Source organism: Alosa pseudoharengus, unplaced genomic scaffold, assembly GCF_046254945.1.
Source record: "Alosa pseudoharengus isolate Yale_2024_CS ecotype anadromous, Long Island Sound unplaced genomic scaffold, YU_APseudo_1.1 YU_APseudo_1.1_scf_11, whole genome shotgun sequence".
Lineage (NCBI taxonomy): Eukaryota > Metazoa > Chordata > Actinopteri > Clupeiformes > Clupeidae > Alosa > Alosa pseudoharengus.
Genome location: NW_027468576.1, coordinates 23,223,107 through 23,240,832, shown reverse-complemented (window position 1 = coordinate 23,240,832; position 17,726 = coordinate 23,223,107). Strand labels below are relative to the sequence as shown.

General features: G+C 46.7%; 1 protein-coding gene across 1 annotated transcript in view; it reads right to left on the bottom strand.

The window, feature by feature from the left end:
- Positions 1-17,726, bottom strand: part of prdm5 (PR domain containing 5) — a 53,990-nt gene that overhangs the window by 24,650 nt on the left and 11,614 nt on the right. Inside the window, exons 9-13 of the mRNA XM_076277444.1 lie at positions 17,227-17,311; positions 16,714-16,871; positions 15,265-15,358; positions 12,126-12,286; positions 8,607-8,700 (exon numbers count right to left, since the gene is read on the bottom strand). Of these exons, the coding sequence (XP_076133559.1) occupies positions 8,607-8,700; positions 12,126-12,286; positions 15,265-15,358; positions 16,714-16,871; positions 17,227-17,311 (592 nt within the window). The remainder of the gene's footprint in view (positions 1-8,606; positions 8,701-12,125; positions 12,287-15,264; positions 15,359-16,713; positions 16,872-17,226; positions 17,312-17,726) is intronic.

Here is a 17,726-nt window from a genome sequence, read left to right as displayed (position 1 = left end):
AGCTTCCTCCACTCCAGCCAGATACCGCACCCCCCGCCTCCCCACCCCCCCACGATCTCCGTGAATCTGTGGCCGCATGCCGAGGGGGATGGCGGTGAGGTAATGTGATATTGATCTGCTTTAGCCGATAAGCGATTGCCTTTGATCAGCCTCAGAAACAGCCCAACAACTTTACACTTGACCTTTCCATTATGGTGCCGGCTACAGCCGCTGCGGATTCCCTTTCTGTGCCAAACGCTCGGCTCGAGCCAAGACCGTGTGACGGTGGCTACTTCTACATACATACACATAAACACACACATACATGCATACATACACACCCACACACACGCACGCACGCACGCACACACACACACCACTCAAAACACCTCTTCATAGCACGGAGCCTACAAAAGGGTACATCATCAACGGTAGAGCTCCCACAACGTGCCACAAGATCAACCACGGCCAACTGCTGCAACAACTAAAACAGTCAACTAAATGCAGTGAATCTGTAAACTTATCCTTTAGGCCGTATTTAAAGTCAGGCAAGATCTCGCCTTCTTTCTGGGTTTGGCTATAAGATTTTATTCACGTCATGTGCAGTGTTCTCTTGTGGTAGGCACCATGGAATCGCCTGCTCCTCCTTCTTCTCCTCTTCTTCTTCACCTCCTGCTCCTCCTCCTCCTCCTGCTCCTCATCCATCGTCATTTTCCTCCTCTTCTTCACCTCCTGCTACTCACCCATCTCATCCTCCTCCTCTTCTTCACCTCTTGCTACTCATCCTTCTCCTCCTCCTCCTCTTCTTCACCTCCTGCTTCTCCTCCTCCTCTTCTTCACATCCTGCTCCTCCTCCTTCTCCTGCTCTTCTTCACCTCCTACTCCTCATCCATCTCTTCCTTTTCCTCCTCTAACTTCTTCACCTCCTTGCACTGCTATAATTCTTATGCCTACTCTCTGTCCAATATGGTCCTATTTTGTAATCCAAACCAAATGTTTACCAGTGGCTTATTTATAGTCCTCAAGCTCGGAGTGCTGAGTGAACCCATTATCTAAAAGTGTTTTAACATGTCAATGTGGGAAGACAATTGGTGAAATAGTACAGATATTAGACACCAATGTACTGTACAGTTTTCCTAGAAGTGTGCCAATACAATTTTTCTCGACCGCTTTAATGCTTAGGGCCCTATTATGACATTCTAAAGTGCATCGTCACTCGTCAAAAGTCTATTCAAATTTAGTAGGATGTTCAGTTCACATTGGGAGGGGTTTCGTTCTCAAAAGTGGAGCGCATGGCGTAACAAGGTGTTCCTAGGTCTTTTAATCAGTCATATGGGTGTGTTTGGGGCGTAACATCATTTTAAACCAATGAGAATGACATCTGTCAAACGCGCGATATGTCAAATAAATGCATCGGTATTTTGGCATTCAACGGCGCATTTGAAGGAGGCTGCTTGCGAGACCGTATGGAATAGTCATTCTTAAACCATGCTTTACTAAAACCTAGCATAGCCTTCACGCATTTGCACTCGTCTATTATTTGAACTCATTGGCAAAGTGAAACTAACTTCACCAAGGAGTCAATCAACGACAAGACAGTTATATGCAGTTACTTTCACTATTGACTGACAATGGGTTACCATCTAAAACATAGGCTGGAAAAAGCAACACTTACCCTAATGTTGCTCAAATGACTGAATAAAACAACATTTATCCTGCAGAGGAGTTGCTTATATCTCGTGACAGTGCGTCTTCAGCTGTGCTCCATACGTGTCTCTCGCCTCTCCCCAAATCACTTTTAACCGTCATTACCAATTTGCAAATGATGGTGAATAACTACTCATCATGAGATGTACAGTATTTCGTAATATCTTTATTCTAATTATGTTTCCCATTGTAATCGTGCAATTTAATGCTTTGCATGGACGTGCGCTGGTGTGCGTTCATGAATGATAGAAGGATGGTGCGTGCACCTGCCAATATGACTGTTGACATGCGCTCTTAAAATAGCATATGAACAACTCGCCATTGACTTCTGACCAGGTTTAGGTGGTGTATGATAGCGATTTTTAGACAATGCGCGAGTCCCCTCCCTAGGTTGTTAATTGCCACACCCCTGGGCGCAATGCTTAAAAAATAAACGTGCAAAATACCGAATTCAACTTTCCGCGGGTGAATAACGAGTATTACGCCATGTGCTGGTGACCCAAAATACAGCCCTTAGTGTCAACTCTGACATCTCATTTACAATTAGCACACAAGTCTAAACAGAAGCACTCTGGCCAAAATTACATATTTTGCTTGCAAACAACTAACACTCTCAAAACGTTTAAAACATGCAGCAAAAGCTAATTCTTCCTTCAAACAACACAACTTGTAGTCAAATCAATGTGTGCTTTCAATCAATCAATACACAATATACAGCAAAATGCACAAGTCCTCATAGTTGAAATGAGGACTTTCAGCCTTCATTTTTGCTATGACTGGTCTGTGCCATTTCTTGATACTTTACATAGGCCTATCAGCAAAACTGTATAAAGACAAAATGTATTGAATAAAATGATTGTATCCATTCCTTCCCAGATGTAACTGTCATTGACATGTAATACCTACAGTAAGCACCAAGACAAGACACATTACAAACAGTGACCTACAACTTGTTAGTAGTTTTTTCCATTGAAATAGACCTACAGTAAATAAAAAGGTGAACAGTAGTTTCTCTAAATGTGCCTTAGATCCATGCTTGCAAATAGCAACACGGAACAGATGGTATCTCTTATGGATAACAAATGATTGCTGATTGAAGAATTGTGCAAAGAAGTTTCAAACATTAGATGCTCACAATGTTGCAAACAATATCAATTAGCTGTGAGTAAATGCTTTCCATTTTCCACAGTTAATTCAATCGAGCTTGGAGTCTGTGTATGAGAACTGTGTTAGCAGTGAAAAGCAGTGCATTGTGTTTACAGTTCTGCAAAAAGTGTGCTACAAAATGACAAACTGAGCCTAAAGCAGTGAATATGCTTTCAGTTTGGCAAGCTTGAAAAATGGACAGTTTCAGAACAGTTTCAGAAATTGTGCTTCAAGAATTACTTACTGTTCAAAATAATTAATTAAAACCAAAAACTCTAAGTAAGTACCATATGTCCATTGAGTTTAAGTCCTCCAAATAAAAACATTAAATTTGTGTTCATAGTCTTTATTTGACATACAACTGGAAATCCCCAAAACTGTTTTGTGCTTAGCCCATCGGTTTACAGTTGCCTTGTGGAAAGAACAATTTATTGTTTGTGTGTTGAATTGTGATGGAAAAATAACATTTTAGAAGAGTTTACATAGTTTTGAGTGATGTTTGTGCTTTTGCCAGATTATAAGATACTTTTAAGATGTTTGTACGTTTTTTGTCCATGTTTTTTCTATTTGTATGTGTAGAAGTTTGACAAAGAGGGCACAGATTTCAGAAATTGTGCTTAAGCAATTGCAAAAAAAACTGTAAAAGGTGTACACACAAACAGACATAGAGAGAGCATAAAACAGAGATTGAGATACACACACACCCACACACACACACACACACACACACACACACACACAAGGAGATCATAGACTTTGGAAAGACTGCCAGATGTACATGTGGCCAGAGCCTGAGTTATGTCATATCTGCACAGTGCGGCTGCGGCTCACTCCCCTAACTGTGAGGACACAGATCTCCAACAGAGAAGATGTCCCCTAGAATTACCCGCCGCCTTCCGTCTACCAGACAACGGACGGCGTGCCGCCTCCTGATCGACCACTCACAGGCAAACACAAGACATCTGGGAAGACGGCCCGATGGCCTCCTCTCATTCCCCTCCACTGCTAACCTATCTCCTCTTCCCACGCACTCTCTCTCTCTCTCTCTCACACACACACACACACACACACACACACACACACACACACACACACACACACACATACAAACACACACACACACACACACACACACACACACACACACACACACACACACACACACACACACACACCACTCCACAGGACTATGGGGTTCTGGCATTGGATGGAATTTCATATCTGTGATCTCACAGGGGTTTAATAATTATTGATTTTGACACAATGGCTTGAAAGCGATACCCAACAAAGATTCCATTGGTCAAATAGTTGAAAAAAAGTCAATCCAATATAAAAGGCCATTATGAATTATTTTTATTTTTTTTGTTCATGCCAATGGATTGTGTTTCATTTGGTGTTGAATTCCCACTGAAGTCTGTTTTGTTTATTTTCCCTGCTGAGTGTTTAAAAAACTGGCAGGTAATTAAACACTAACACAAACAAGCATTAGCACAGATATAGTGCACGTATACACACAAACACACACAAACACACACACACACACACACACACACACACGCATGCACTTAAACCTATTGAACACAGTCATATCTAAACTATGCTTGGCACAAACATATCAACATTATAAAGGACCTTTTGTCAAGGAGTAATTAAATAAAAAAAATCAGCACTTTGAATGAACTGCAGCTATGTCTCCGCCAAGCTCTGACTTTACACATGACGTAAGATGGGACATTCAGTGACTGCATTTTGTAAATGTTTCCTTTACCTCCTCCTCCACCAATGCACACACACACACGCGCACACACACACACACACACACCCACACACACACACATACATACACACACACACACACACACACACACACACACACACACACACACACATGCTATTAAAACTATGACACATATTCCAGCTGACCTACATGCATTTACAGACAGAGCGTGCATTGACACTGACACGCTCACGTTAGCTCGAGGGGCTCTTTCACTCAAGACTTTTACTAACGGGAAAAACACCCCACACCCTGACCCCAACACAGTCCCTCGCTCTTCAAAGACTCCGCTGTCCCTGCGCCTTTGCTTTGTCCTGTAAGTATGCCCCCTCCCCTCTCTCTCTCTCTCCCTCTCCCTAACTCTCTCTCTCTCTCTCTCTCTCTCTCTGAGTCTGACCATAGCCCCCGTGTGTGACAGTGGAAAAGGCCGCGTGACGTGACGGGGGCCTCAGATGTCGCAGTGGCACCAGTGACTCCTCGGCTCCCGCCGGACCCCTCCGACACCCGGCGCCCGTGGATGACCTCATCCGTATTCCGCGACAGACAGACCGACCGCTCGCTCGCCCTCCCGCTCCAGAGGAGCCACGCCACGTCACGCCATGTCTGGCTGGCAGCGTCCAGTGCCATCTATGGACACTTCCCAGGTTCTGTTCACTATCAACGGGCTGTTTATGCCATTACTGTCACAGTGCATTTGTTGCATTGCTGCTCCCGGGGCTACAACTAGTCCTCCAACTCAAATAAGGAGAGACATTACACAGAATGATCTCAGGAGACTATTAAGCCAATCATCAGACAACCAAGGAGAAATAGTGTTTGGGTCTCATTCAAGCAGTCAGAGTCACGCAGGGGTGAAAGCGGTCACTTTGTGTCCCGGCGTGTTTTGTTTATTTTTACAGGTAAATTCCACTCGGTGATGGGCTCCTACAACAACACCACAACACCACCCACAGAGAATAAACACCCTACAGGCTCAACCTCCAACCCCCCAGCAAGGAGCTGTCAGCACATGGGGCTTCCCCTTCTGTTTGTGTGTGTGTCTGTGTGTGTGTGTGTGTGTGTGTGTGTGTGTGTGTGTGTGTGTGTGTGTGTGTGTGTGTGTGTGTGTGTGTAAAACAGGGGATGAGCCTGTCTTCTCCCCCTTAATCCAGGGGTGTTGTCTCAGTGTTAATCCCCGAAAGACCCCAGACAAACATTCTCCGGCTTCTGACAAACACCCCTAAATCACTTGGGCAGACAGAGGACACTGGGAGCCTGAGAATGACACTACAGGCGGCTGACCTCATGAACCACAAACCCTCTTTGCAACACTTCCATTGCTTACACTGGCCAAAGCAGACCCTGGCATCAGTGGAGGACTGGGTAAGCACTAGTCCACTCACTTCATAAACAATACAGTCTGGTAAGAGGCTCTACACTACGTTGTGAAGCCTTAGTCGTAGGCAAGGGAATACTGTATTTGGACAAGAAAAGAGAATAGAGTATAGTTAGTAAAAAGTATGTATAGAGTATGAGAGAATAAAGTATACTAACACCTCAACAGAACAATATTTCCCTAGTGTGTGACACAGAGAGAGAGAGTGAGAGAGAGAGAGAGAGAGAGAGAGAGAGAGAGTTAATGGAGGGGAATGTTGAAGGGTAAAGCAAAGAGTAAATGCAGCATGCCTTGCCTTAATGAGTGAAAGTGAATGAGCAGAGAGGCCAATAAACGTAAGAGACAGTGAGCGTCTATAGAGGGAGAGGACAGGTTTACGGGCACTCGGGCCCAGGGGTCATGTTGCTGGATGCTTGCTTGGAGTACTCCCCATCTCTTCCCCCGTTTCTCTTTTTCTCTCTCTCTCACTCCCTCTCTTTTCTGTGTCCCTCTCTCTCTCTCTCTCTCTCTCTCCGCTCATTTCTTTCTTTGAGGCGTCTCCTCCTCCTCTCCCACCCCTCCTTCGGCCGTCCCTGCGGCCCCTCGTCTTTGTTGATCTGAATAAATACAATCAGGCTGGGCCCTATACACTGGCACTTACGAGCGCGTACACACACACACACACAAACACACACATACACACGCACACACACACACACACACACACACACAACAAATATGCACATACACTCTCTCTCTCTCTCGTGCTCTTTCACACACACACACACACACACACACACACACACACACACACACAAACCCATTTAAATACACAACACACACTCATACAGAACCCCCCACCACCACACACATACACGCACACATACGGTCATAGACTTCTGAATACAAAACACAGAAACAGAGAGAACACCCACCATACACAAACACACATAGGAAGACAACCCCCATCTCAATCACAAAGACACACACACACACACACACACACACACACACACACACACACACACACACACACACACACACACATATAAGGCCATACATTATCTCTTTCACACATTCACTCACATTCTTTCTCACAGATAATACACATATATCCCTCTCATAGCCACACACACACACACACACACACACACACACACACACACACACACACACACACAGAGACACAGACTGGCGCTGAAATGTATGTGGGAATTTACAACCACTGGGGGTGTCTGTGTTAATGATGGCCACGGCCCCGTAGGTCGGGCAGCAGACAATGGGCCCCACTACAGGGCTGTAAACCCACAACAAGACAACGGCCAGAGAGAGAAAGAGACAGTGCTCGTGAAGGACAACAAACACATTCCTGCCCGAGGAGCACTAAAAAAAGAACCACTGTAACACCAATGAGAAAGAAAGGCAGAATGAAAGAAAGAGAGAAGGAAAGACAAAAAAAGAAAGGGGTGATGACTCGGGCAGTGTTTGTGATGGGGGCAAGGGGGAGGATGGGGGGGGGGTGCTGGTGATGTTTGTGCCGTGATTTGATGGCCGAAAAGCATCTTTGGGGGGGGGGGATCTTCAGCACTTAAGCTGTTAAACAGTGGACACATTCTGAAGATTAAGGGATTGCAGGGAGGGGAGGGAGGGAAGGAGGGAAGGAGAGAGGGAGAGAGGGAGAGAGGGAGGAAATCACGACTGTCTGGAGGAGGAAGTTGGATGGAGCAGATTTGTGCTCGATGATGTATCTGAGCCGTGTAAATAAGCTGAGTGGATTACAGTTCTGGAGGAGAGGAGAGTCGATCTGTCTCATCGCAGAGACTGGGGGGCATACTAAACAGCAGCGAAAGAGGGTGGGAGGGAGGGAGGAAGAGAGAGGGTGGAAAGGAGGAAGAGAGAGAGAGGATGAGACAGAAGAAGAGAGGAAGCAAAAGAGTGAGGGGAAAGGGCAGAATGAAAGTGTTGTAAGTGTAAGAGGAGATGGCAATGACAGCATTAGAAAGTATGAAAGAATGATTCAAAAACCTAGCAAAGAGTGTGTCCGTGTTTATGTGTGTATGTGTGTGTGAGAGAGAAGAGAGAGGGGGAAAGGGGGAGAGGAAAGGAGAAAGAGAAAGAATGTGACAGAGAAAGTGAGACAGAAAGATAGAGACTTTTGTCAGGCCGCCATGAGCTGCAGTTGGTTGGCAGGGCAACGGGCCGGAATGTGTGGCTCTCCACTTTAAAGGCAGTTTAATGAACATCCGCTCTCTCTGTCAGCCTGTCAGACGCTGTGAGCTCCCCACAGCGCTGTGTGTCCCTGCAGGGGTCCCATACCACCTCTAAAATAACTGTCACGTTCATGGTCCCTCACAGCCTTAATAAGGATTTCTCTCTGGGAAGCATTACAGTAATTCGCCTACTTAACCTGTGTACAAACCCAAACATAATAAATGCTGTTTTGTTACTTAAACACTAATGCGATGTAAATAAACCAGCATTAAAGGATTATCCACCTCAGTCAATGTGCTGCATTATTAGTAAGAGAAGCAAGCAGAATTAGGATGTGGACTGAACCATTTTGAAAGGAAGGGGTTGGTGTTTGCCTAAGGTGACCTTGCAACAGGTGCAGGAGGAGAACATGACGGGTGGTGTGTTACTGACCTGTGTGACTGCGGATGTGGACCCTCAGAGTACCGTTGCTGGCAAACTTCTGACCACAGTAGGGGCAGATCTTCTCCTTTTCTCCCGTGTGAGTCTGCAATGGGCACATGGAAAGCAAGACGGTGACCATTAAATGTTACACCTCCCTCTGGCTTCATGTCAATTTTCACTTAATTTTTGTTTAGTGCAACTATTAAAAAAAGGCACCACTGCAAAAAGAAATGTTAATTTCCACATGTTCACTTTTATACACATTTACACATTTATACTCATTTGAATCACAATATAATCACATCACACCACATAGCAATATACTGTAGTCACATTGCAGGTTAGCCCATATCCTATACCACAACAACGGGAAAATGTCTGAAACAAACACTGAGAAACTGTGGGGCCATAAAGCTCAATATGTTCTCTTCCAGTCTGGCTAACAACCTGACTCACGCTGGAGGTATGCAGGCAGTCAAGCAGTCATGCAGGCAGGCAGGGGGATTCCTCTCAGTAGTGGGCTACAGTCTCTCTGAGTCATACTGGAGGATCTGAGAGAAGACGAGCTGAGTGTCTCCTCTCTCTCTCTCTCTCTCTCTCTCTCTCTCTCTCTCAGGGGAGAAGGAGAGGTCACACAGGGCCCCCACATCTCAACATCCTATCTCACTCTTAACACCTCCATCATACAAAACCACTTCAGTGCATCAGCCCACATGAAACAAGCCCAAAGGAGGAGAGACCCCGACCACTTTTTTAAACACTCTCCCGGAACAAAGCAGTCACTGTGCTTCTCGCTAACCGGCTTAACACGCGCACTGACTCCGCTCAAATTGCATGGGACACAAATGTTCGGACTTCACCGGACCCCCCGTGGGTCCAGTCAACACAGCCCCCCCCCCCCCCCCCAGTCCACATGAGGATGTGATGACGTAAGGCCACACATGCGCCGCAGATGCTTCTGTGTACGCTTGTTTGGTTGTCTTGTTTGTGCGACGACGAGAGAGACGTGGCTGACATATTTGCTCCATAAAAGACACCGGGGCTCTTTGTTGGACCCAGAACGTCTCAATCATCGAGACAAGATGCTGTTTCCAGCCCGGCTGCAGACACGGGAAGACAATGTCGTTCCTGGAGGATTGACGACGGGCGCAATTGTCGTGTGCTCAATTATGTGGCGGCGCTTCTAAGCGGCACAAGCCAGTCCTGGCGAACACATGACAACACAAGGACAAACGTGAGCTCATGGATGTGTGTGTGTGTGTGTGTGTGCTCGCACATCAACACACACACACACACACACACACACACACACACACCCGTATGTACTCAGTCACCCACATCATGCAGATGAAGCCTCAATTACGATCTCTCATACACATCCTGACAAGAAAATAAGGGCACTCACAAAGGGAGGTGGGAAAGTGCAGCCTAAGAGCTTAAACTGCCTCAAACCATGACCACACACACACTCTACAGCTCACATACACACACACAAACACACACACACACACACACACACACACACACACACACACGCACACACACATGCACACACGTGTACAGACACACACACACTCTTGCACACTCACACCCACTTTCGCACACATGCCCTGTATGGTCAATGGTCGTTTTGTTCGTTCCACCACGAGGCTGTCAGGAGAGGAGGGAGCGAGACAGACCGCAGTGACAACGGTGGCCACATGAAAGTGGGGAGCATGGCAGGAGCAAAACGATCTGTTCCCTCTGCTCGGCTTCGCTCCGCGCAAAAGAGAAGAACAGAACGAGGCACGATGATTCAGCGCTCCGCCACACTCACACACACACACACACACATATCCGGCACTGAGTGCCGATTACACATTTTTCAGCTCTCTTTTCCACCGATGGAGTGAGCCCACAAGAAAGAGTGTGGTGTGTCTGTGTGCATGTGTGTGTGTGTGTGTGTGTCCATGTGGGTGAGAGACAGAGAGAGGAGGAAAGAGAGAGGGGAAAATCATGGGGGGGGGGGCTGTAAAACTGAAAGGAGAGGGGGGGTTTAGAGAGAGATGGAGAGAAAGAGGAGAGAGAGAGAGATGGAGAGAGAGAGAGAGGAGGGAAAGAGACAGGAAGAGAGCCAATCTAACACACCTCCTCCATCAGCCAGCTGCAGTGACAGTCAGCAGCTTCCTGTATTTACTGGGCCTTCGCTGCTCAGCCTTAAGTGCTCAGCTGCTGCTCCCCCCCCCCCCCCCAACCCTCTGGAGCACCTGTGCAGTGAGTGTTGGGGTTCAGGGCCGAGTTGTTTAGTCTGCTGCACCGGCGGAGGCCGTTCATCTTCGCTTCGCTCACCGCCGCTACCACAACCGAGGAGGGACGTTCCAGCGGCGCGCAGCTGCCCGTGGTACGCAGGGGGGCCCCCGTGGCCAGGCCCCTGCCCCGAGCGCTTCTAGGGGCCGAAGCGAATCCGTCCCATTAGAGCAACGTTCTTTTCCACTTCTCCCGCTCCCGCACAGGTTAATGCGATACCACCGCTGCCTTTTTCCCTTTCGTGGTGTGCCAAGAAAGGATTTGATTTCCATCGGATCTCTTTGGGCTGGTATCTGATGCTGTCGGATTTTTTGCGGCGTGGAGAGCTAGGCAGTAATCTGTGGCGCGATCGCTTCTCGTCTCCCTTTGAAACAGCAGGAAGCTAATGGAACTGGATGCCATTTTCAATTCTTTTTCCATTTCTGACTGCCGATAGAGGTCTGGGGTTTATTGCTCGGCCCAAAGCAGGAACAAGGTGCAACGAGTGGGAACGCAAACCGCATTTCTTTCCCCTTCAGTGAAATTTGCAAAATGAGCTCAGACAAACAAATGCATCCAATAACAGGGCAGAAATGCTCAGAAGCTTTGCCGACTAGGGCATACAATCAAGAGAAATACTGCACATCTTAAAACTGTAACCAGGACGAACCGAATGGGGTTTAACAAGGCTGACGGTTAAGCGTTTTGTTAACCAAAGGAATTTGGTGGCCGCGAGACAAGGGGAGAATGACAAGCACAGAGATTGTATCGAATGGAAGTAATTAGAACGCATTGGCTCCCAGGCTCCGGCTCTGGACAAGCTGACAGCATGGATGTTAGACATAGAAATAAACAGAATGGACTTACGTGCTTTTATTCTGTGTTCCTAACTTCCAACTTTGCAAGGCAAACCTGATGACAGTTATCACTTTGTAAATTAGCTAAGGCTACTTATGCCCAGGATTTATTTAACAGTCATGGAGTATAACAAAACAACACCAGCACTGATGTTTAATTTGGGTAAAGTTAACTGCTCTTTGCATGACATAAAACATAGTGGAAACTGTAGTGTGAAACTGAAACTGAATTAAAACATCCTATGGTCCATACTGGTACATGCTATGGTATATACATAAAGAAAGAGTAGCCGCACACTCTTAACTCTTAACATTTTAGCAACAGTCTTCACCAGGGTTTACCATCCTGTGTCATACACACAGTTGATGGTATGTTCTGCCCCAGGCTTCCAGGTGAAGGACTCACCTTTTTGTGGCTCTTGAGCACCGAGGGGGTGACGAAGGCCTTCTCACACAGGTCACACTTGTACTTCTTGTGGCCGTCGTGGACCACTTGAATGTGCACATTCAACGTGTCCTTCCTCTTAAAGGTGGCGTCGCACTGGTCACACTTAAAGGTCCTCTCACCTGTGCCAGGAAGGGAAAATCACGTACATACACACACACACAGATACACACACACACACACACACAGACACACACACACACACACACACAGACACACACACACACACACACACACAGAAAACACTTAGAGGAAGAAAAGCCATCTCACTGACCCCATCCCCACCCCACACACACGTGGACAGTGCTGGCTGTTATTCCTCCATCCTTCCATTACACCTTTTGACATAAAGTTAATTTAAAAGGACCAATTTTATTGCATTGTGTGCCACTTGCTTGCAAGGTTGCTTGGTTGTCTATCCCTCCTGTCAATGTTTAGTCATGCACTCTCTCCATTCCTCTCTCTCTCTCTCTCTCTGTGTCTCTCTCTCTCTCCATTCCTCTCTCTCTCTATGTTGTTCTCCTTTCTCTGCATTTCTAAACCCACAGTGTGGGCATTTACTGATGAAAAGTTGTCAGCACCCACCAACTCTGTGGGGGAAAAGACCTCTCTTCGCTTTTTACAAGATTTTACACACTCACACACACACACACACACACACACACACACACACACACACTTGCTCACAAATAGACACTAGACACACTCACACACACACACACACACACGCTCGCAAATAGACACTGACACAAACACACACACACACACACACTGCCAATCCTCCTCCACCAGCTGCATCGTCCACACACAGCTCCATCAGCCCAGAACACAACTGGAACACTCAGCACCAAACTGCCTCGCCAGAACTCTGACTGTGAGGGAGCACAGTCACAGCACTGAACATAGTCAGCTAATCTATCACACACACATACACACACACATACCCAAACACACACTCTCTCTCTCTCTCTCTCTCTCTCTCTCTCTCTCTCTTACACACACACACACACACACACACACTCTAACACACACACACACACCCAAACACGCACTCTCTCTCTCTCACACACACACACACACACACACACACACTAACCTGCTGAAAAGCCATTCCGGTTCCTAAATGGCATGCATGCGAGGAAAGTTAAAAGCCATGTCTCTTAGTGCTGCTGGTAACACACACCAGATACCCGACACAGAGCTTGGAGCGCCATGCTCCGAACTTATGAAACTTAACGACACACTTGGGGTCGTCCAGAACAGGTTTGAAAACAGGTCCACACCAAAAAAAAATCCCAGTTGTTGAAATGAAAGCTCGTTTTTGCTTCAGTCATGGAAGGATGTCATCATTTCTTACAATGTGAGGAGTTGGTGAGTGTACAAACGCATTAAACATCTTCTGGTAGCAGTAGCGACCTTGATACAAAAAAATTATATTTTTAAAAACGCAACCCTAGCTGTACTTATTTTTTTACTTTTAAATGTAATGATCCTTGCAGAAATCGTTGAGATGGATCTTATTCTCAGAGTACAAAGGCAACAGATTAACTCAATGTGATGGAAAATCATTTTTCGGTCCACATTCAGTCTGTAATCTACTTGTGTGCAAACACACAGGCTCATAGATACACACAGGCTCAAAGACACACAGACACATACACACACATACACACACACACACACACACACACACACACACACACACACGCACACACAGACGCACACTAGGGATCATATGAGAGGTGTTTATATGGCTTCTGTGGAGGACGAACCACTGAGTCGCCTCTGACCCTCTTAAAGGTGCAGTGTGTGTTTCACAACAACTTCATTTCATATGAAAATACCGTGACAGCTGCAATCCATTTTCCCACAGTGAGAGGTACACAGAGAAGTGATCCCACCCAGCACTCCAAAGATATCACACAGATACGCATGCATGCACACACACACACACACACACACACACAAACACACACACACACTCACACACACACACACACACAGTCTCACACACACACACACACACACACACACACACACACACACACACACACACACACACACACACAGACACACACCCAAATATCTTGAAGCATGAAGCACATCTTACACATACCTACTACAGACAGATAGCAATTCAGGCATGTACACACAAACACACAAACAGACCAAACAAACAATTACGTTCCAAATGCACGCACATTCACACCCTCAATTTGTAATAAATGGCATGCAGGGCAGACAGGCACATGTGCAAACAAAGCATAAAACTCATCGTCTGCTTCTAACCCGCGACCAACACCAGCACCAAACCCCCCCCCCCCCCCCCCACGGCTGCCACCTGACCCCTAATCCAGGTCCCAGGCCCGTGTGCCCCGTGGCTCAGGCTCCCACTGATTTGTGTGAGCGCTGATCTGTCTCTGGGGAGGGGGGGGGGGGCAGGAAATGCCTCCAGCTCCGCAATCTCAGTGTCATCAGTCTAGACCTCCATCCTGCTAGGGCCGACAGTCTCCTCTCCTCTCCTCTCCTCTCTCCTACACAGACCCTCTCTCTGCTCTCCTCTCCTCTCCTCTGCTCTCCGAGCCCTGCCCCTAAGAAACTGGGCAGTGCAAGCGTGTCCTCGGGGGCTGGGTATGAGAACCATGTTCCCAGGGTCCGATCATTAAAGGCATCCTGTTAGCAGTTGAGAATTAGAACCATATCCTAGGGTATGGGGACTAGGACTATATTCTCAAAGTCTGGATATTGGCAGCAAATTCAAAGAAGGAATCTATTTCTGAGGGGCTGGGCATTTTGCAAACAGAAGCACATAGTCTTGGATGGTCCTATTCAAAATGTCTCAGGTAGTTCCCCACCGTACTACCAGAAGGGCTAAGAACATCTGCAGGTCACCCCTGGGTTCTGCAGGATTGATGGGGTGGTAGAATAAACATAGATGCACAGGCTACATATCCATTTCCTCTATCTGGAGAGTGTGTTACAGGAACCCTGATCTATGAGATTCTCAAACACTGCAACACACACACACACACACACACACACACACACACACACACACACACACACAGGTAAACGAAGACAGAAACACACACACACTTACTGTTGTGAATGAGGAGGTGCCTCTGTAGTGAAAACGGCGTGCGAAACAAAGCCTTACACTCCTCACACTGAAACGGCCTCTCCTCCGAGTGTGTCTGCCAAGAGAAAGGTATACAGAGCCATACTGAATTAATGCCTGTATCATGGGGGCAGTGTAAGGACTTGGTTGATATGTAAGCAGTAGCTACGGCTACCACATTTGTGCCCTTGAGCAAGGCACTTGGCCTTGAGCCTGGTCCCTGCAACGGGTCTCTTTAAGTTGTTTTAGATTAAAAACATCAGGTTAATGCACAAATAAATACATAAATAAATAAACAAGTCAATCATCACACTATTGCAGTACACTATCCCACACCCGTCTCTCTTTCCCCTTATCTTTCTTCCTCCCTCCTTATCTCTCCTTCTGTCATCACTCCATCTTTGGCCACGGTCTCCTTTTCATCTTTTCCTTCACTCCTCTCTCTCTCTCTCTCTATCTCTCCCTCTATCTGGGTTGCTCTCTAACACTCTCTCTCTCTCTCTGCCTGCTGCTGTGGCCTGATATGGGGCTCAGGGTTTTGGTTTGGGTCGGGGGTCGTGGGTTAGACTGGGGGTTCAGCTCTGGCTCCACACAGACTGATTAGAATGATGATCCTTTATGGCGATAAGGAACTGGAGAGGCTTCCCTGTTTATTTATACCCCTATACACACACCCACGTAACCACACACACACACACACACACACACACACACACACACACACACACACATGCACAGACGCATGCACGTGCACACACACACACACACACACACACACACACACACACACACACACACACACACACACACACACACACACACACGCACATGCACACATAACCATACCCACAACAAAACCTCCACCAAACCCACCAGTCTGCCAGCCTGTCTGTCTGTGAGTGTGTGGGTCTGTCTGCCAGCCTGCCTTCCTTTCTGTCTGTCTGTCCATCTGCTAGCCTAATCAGGCAGACCGCTCAAGGGACCAGACATATCATATGGTTCCACCCCTTAATGTCTGACCTTTGGTGCTTCAGGCTCATGACATTTCACTAGTGAATGAATGCTTTTGATATCACCTAGATTCACACAGAGTCAATATATAATGTCCTTGAACTATGAAACACCAACATAGAGAAAATACTTATTTACAAGTATTTACTCTATTATTTACTTATTTACATAAGTATATAAGTCATTATTACCATACGTGATTCAGATGATTTAAAATGCAACTGGATGGTAATTGGAAGCCATTTTGACTGCTTGGAGGCAATTGAAAAGATGATTTAAGGAGGAGACACAGGAGGAGCCTGACTAACTGCTTTTAATCAGAGAAGCCCTATTAAAAAACCCCAAATGTTCTCAGCATCTAAAATTATCCTCCCACGTGGCATATCACCCAGGAACCGTGTCTGGACGGAGGGCTGATACCTTCTTGTGGTTCTTGTAGACGTTGCGGTGGGCAAACTCCTTCCCACACAGTTTGCACTTGTAGGGCTTGTCCTCGCTGTGAATGATCTTGTGGGCGGTAACCTGGTCCAATCGCTTGAAGGAGCGGCTGCAGATTTCACATGTGTACGGTCGCTTCTCTGATAATGCACACACACACACACACACACACACACACACACACACACACACACACACACACACACACACACACACACACACACACACACACAGAAAGAATTTACAAAGGCATTCTAGGATATCTTCATAATATCTGACATATTTGACTGATGACGTGGTGTAAATGTGTGTGCAACTGATGTCCGCTTTGAGCGTGCATGCATGTGTGTATGTGTGTGTGTGTGTATGTGTGTGTGTGTGTGTGTGTGTGTGTGTGTGTGTGTGTGTGTGTGTGTGTGTGTGTGTGTGTGTGTGTGTGTGTGTGTGTGTGTGTGTGTGTGTATTTGTGTATGTGTGCATGCTATTCATTCTCACCAGAGTGTGTGATCATGTGGCGCTTCAGCTGGTTGGTGGAGATGAATTTCTTGTCACAGGCAGGACAGTCAAATACCTCGTGCACCTAGGATCACAGAGATAACACATGACCTCAGCCCGTGGAATAACATTGGCAACCTGTCTGGTGGGTTTCCAGTGACAGGGGACGGTTTACTCATCTACTGCAGCACTGGCCTGAGGTATTGAGGTTACAGAGTTGTCTTTATGGCCCAAGGGATGAGATTTGGTTGCCCATTCAAACTGCACTGCAATCTTGGGGAAAAAAACAACCCTCAACCCTTGCAGACATAGAAAGAGCATTGCAGATTCTCTGTCCAAAACACACACACACACACACACACACACACACACTCACTCTCTCTCTTTCACACATACACACACACACACACACACACACACTCACTCTCACACACACAACACCATCACACAGATACAGATACAGACACACACACAGACACACAGACACACAGACACACACA